Below are 995 nucleotides of genomic sequence, written 5' to 3' on the forward strand. Positions count from 1 at the left end.
CGAGCTGGACGACACACGCGTCTCCCGCGAGGAGATCCTGGCGCAGGCCAAGGAGAACAAGAAGAAGCTCAAGAGCATGGAGGCCGAGATGATTCAGCTGCAGGAGGTGGGCAGGGCCCCCAGGGGCACTGGGCGGCTGCCCTCCAGTGGGCAGAGAACGCTCAGGCCCTTCTCCTGGCCTGGCCACCCACGTCACCAGGGCAGGGCTGGAAACAACCTGGCCAGACTCCAGGAGTGAGCTGGGCAGGGTCTGGGTGTTCAGAAGGACTCCCTCCGGCGTGGTCTCATCATGTGGCAAGGCTCCCTCATGTGATTAAAGGGTATGGCCGACACTTTGGCACCGGGCCCTGGGGTCCTGGCATGAAACGATAACCATCTCCTGCCATGAACCGTACCGCCCGGCTGCCTTGTCCATCACACACATGCCAGGCACATGGCAGATCTCCAGGTCAGGGGTCTCCTGGGGATGTGACCAGAGTCCAGGCATCCTGGTCTGCTCTCTCCTGTGGTGGTCCCTCCCTTGATGGTCACGTGTTGGTCTCTGCCCAGGCCCCGTCGTCTCAGGGTGAAGCCTGTCCCCTGTATCATGCTTTATAAGCCCTCAGGCCCTGCCTTGCCTCTCTGCCTGTCCTGGTCTCTCAGGAGGGATGGACATGGAGTATCTCATCCACGTGGTCTGCCCTGTTAGGCCACGATATTTCTTATGTATCTTCACAGCCCCAGCACCTGGCTTGATTCCTAGGACTTAGATGTCAGGTTTGGTAAACACGTGGTGCTTCAACTATGACCCTGCAGGGAGGAATCACCCGTGGGAGCTGGAGGGCGTTGTGAAGGAGGGCTTTGTGGAGGAGGCGACCTAGATCAGGGTTTGAGAGATGAGCGCCAGGGGAAGGGAGGGGGCAGTGCTGTAGAGGTGTACATGGTGACCAAGAATGGAGGATGGTGGCTGTGTGGAGGGTCACACTCTGGGTCCTCACGGCAGGGACTGGCAGCCA

At 60.0% G+C, this 995-nt stretch overlaps 1 protein-coding gene across 1 annotated transcript in view; it reads left to right on the forward strand.

The window, feature by feature from the left end:
* Positions 1-995, forward strand: part of LOC114006470 (myosin-9-like) — a 37,436-nt gene that overhangs the window by 33,240 nt on the left and 3,201 nt on the right. Inside the window, 1 exon segment of the mRNA XM_027769030.1 lies at positions 1-124. This exon segment is cut by the window's left edge and continues 8 nt beyond it. Coding sequence (XP_027624831.1) covers positions 1-124 — 124 coding nt within the window.

This window comes from Tupaia chinensis, unplaced genomic scaffold, assembly GCF_000334495.1.
Source record: "Tupaia chinensis unplaced genomic scaffold, TupChi_1.0 Scaffold148234_1, whole genome shotgun sequence".
NCBI classification, from domain to species: Eukaryota; Metazoa; Chordata; class Mammalia; order Scandentia; family Tupaiidae; genus Tupaia; species Tupaia belangeri.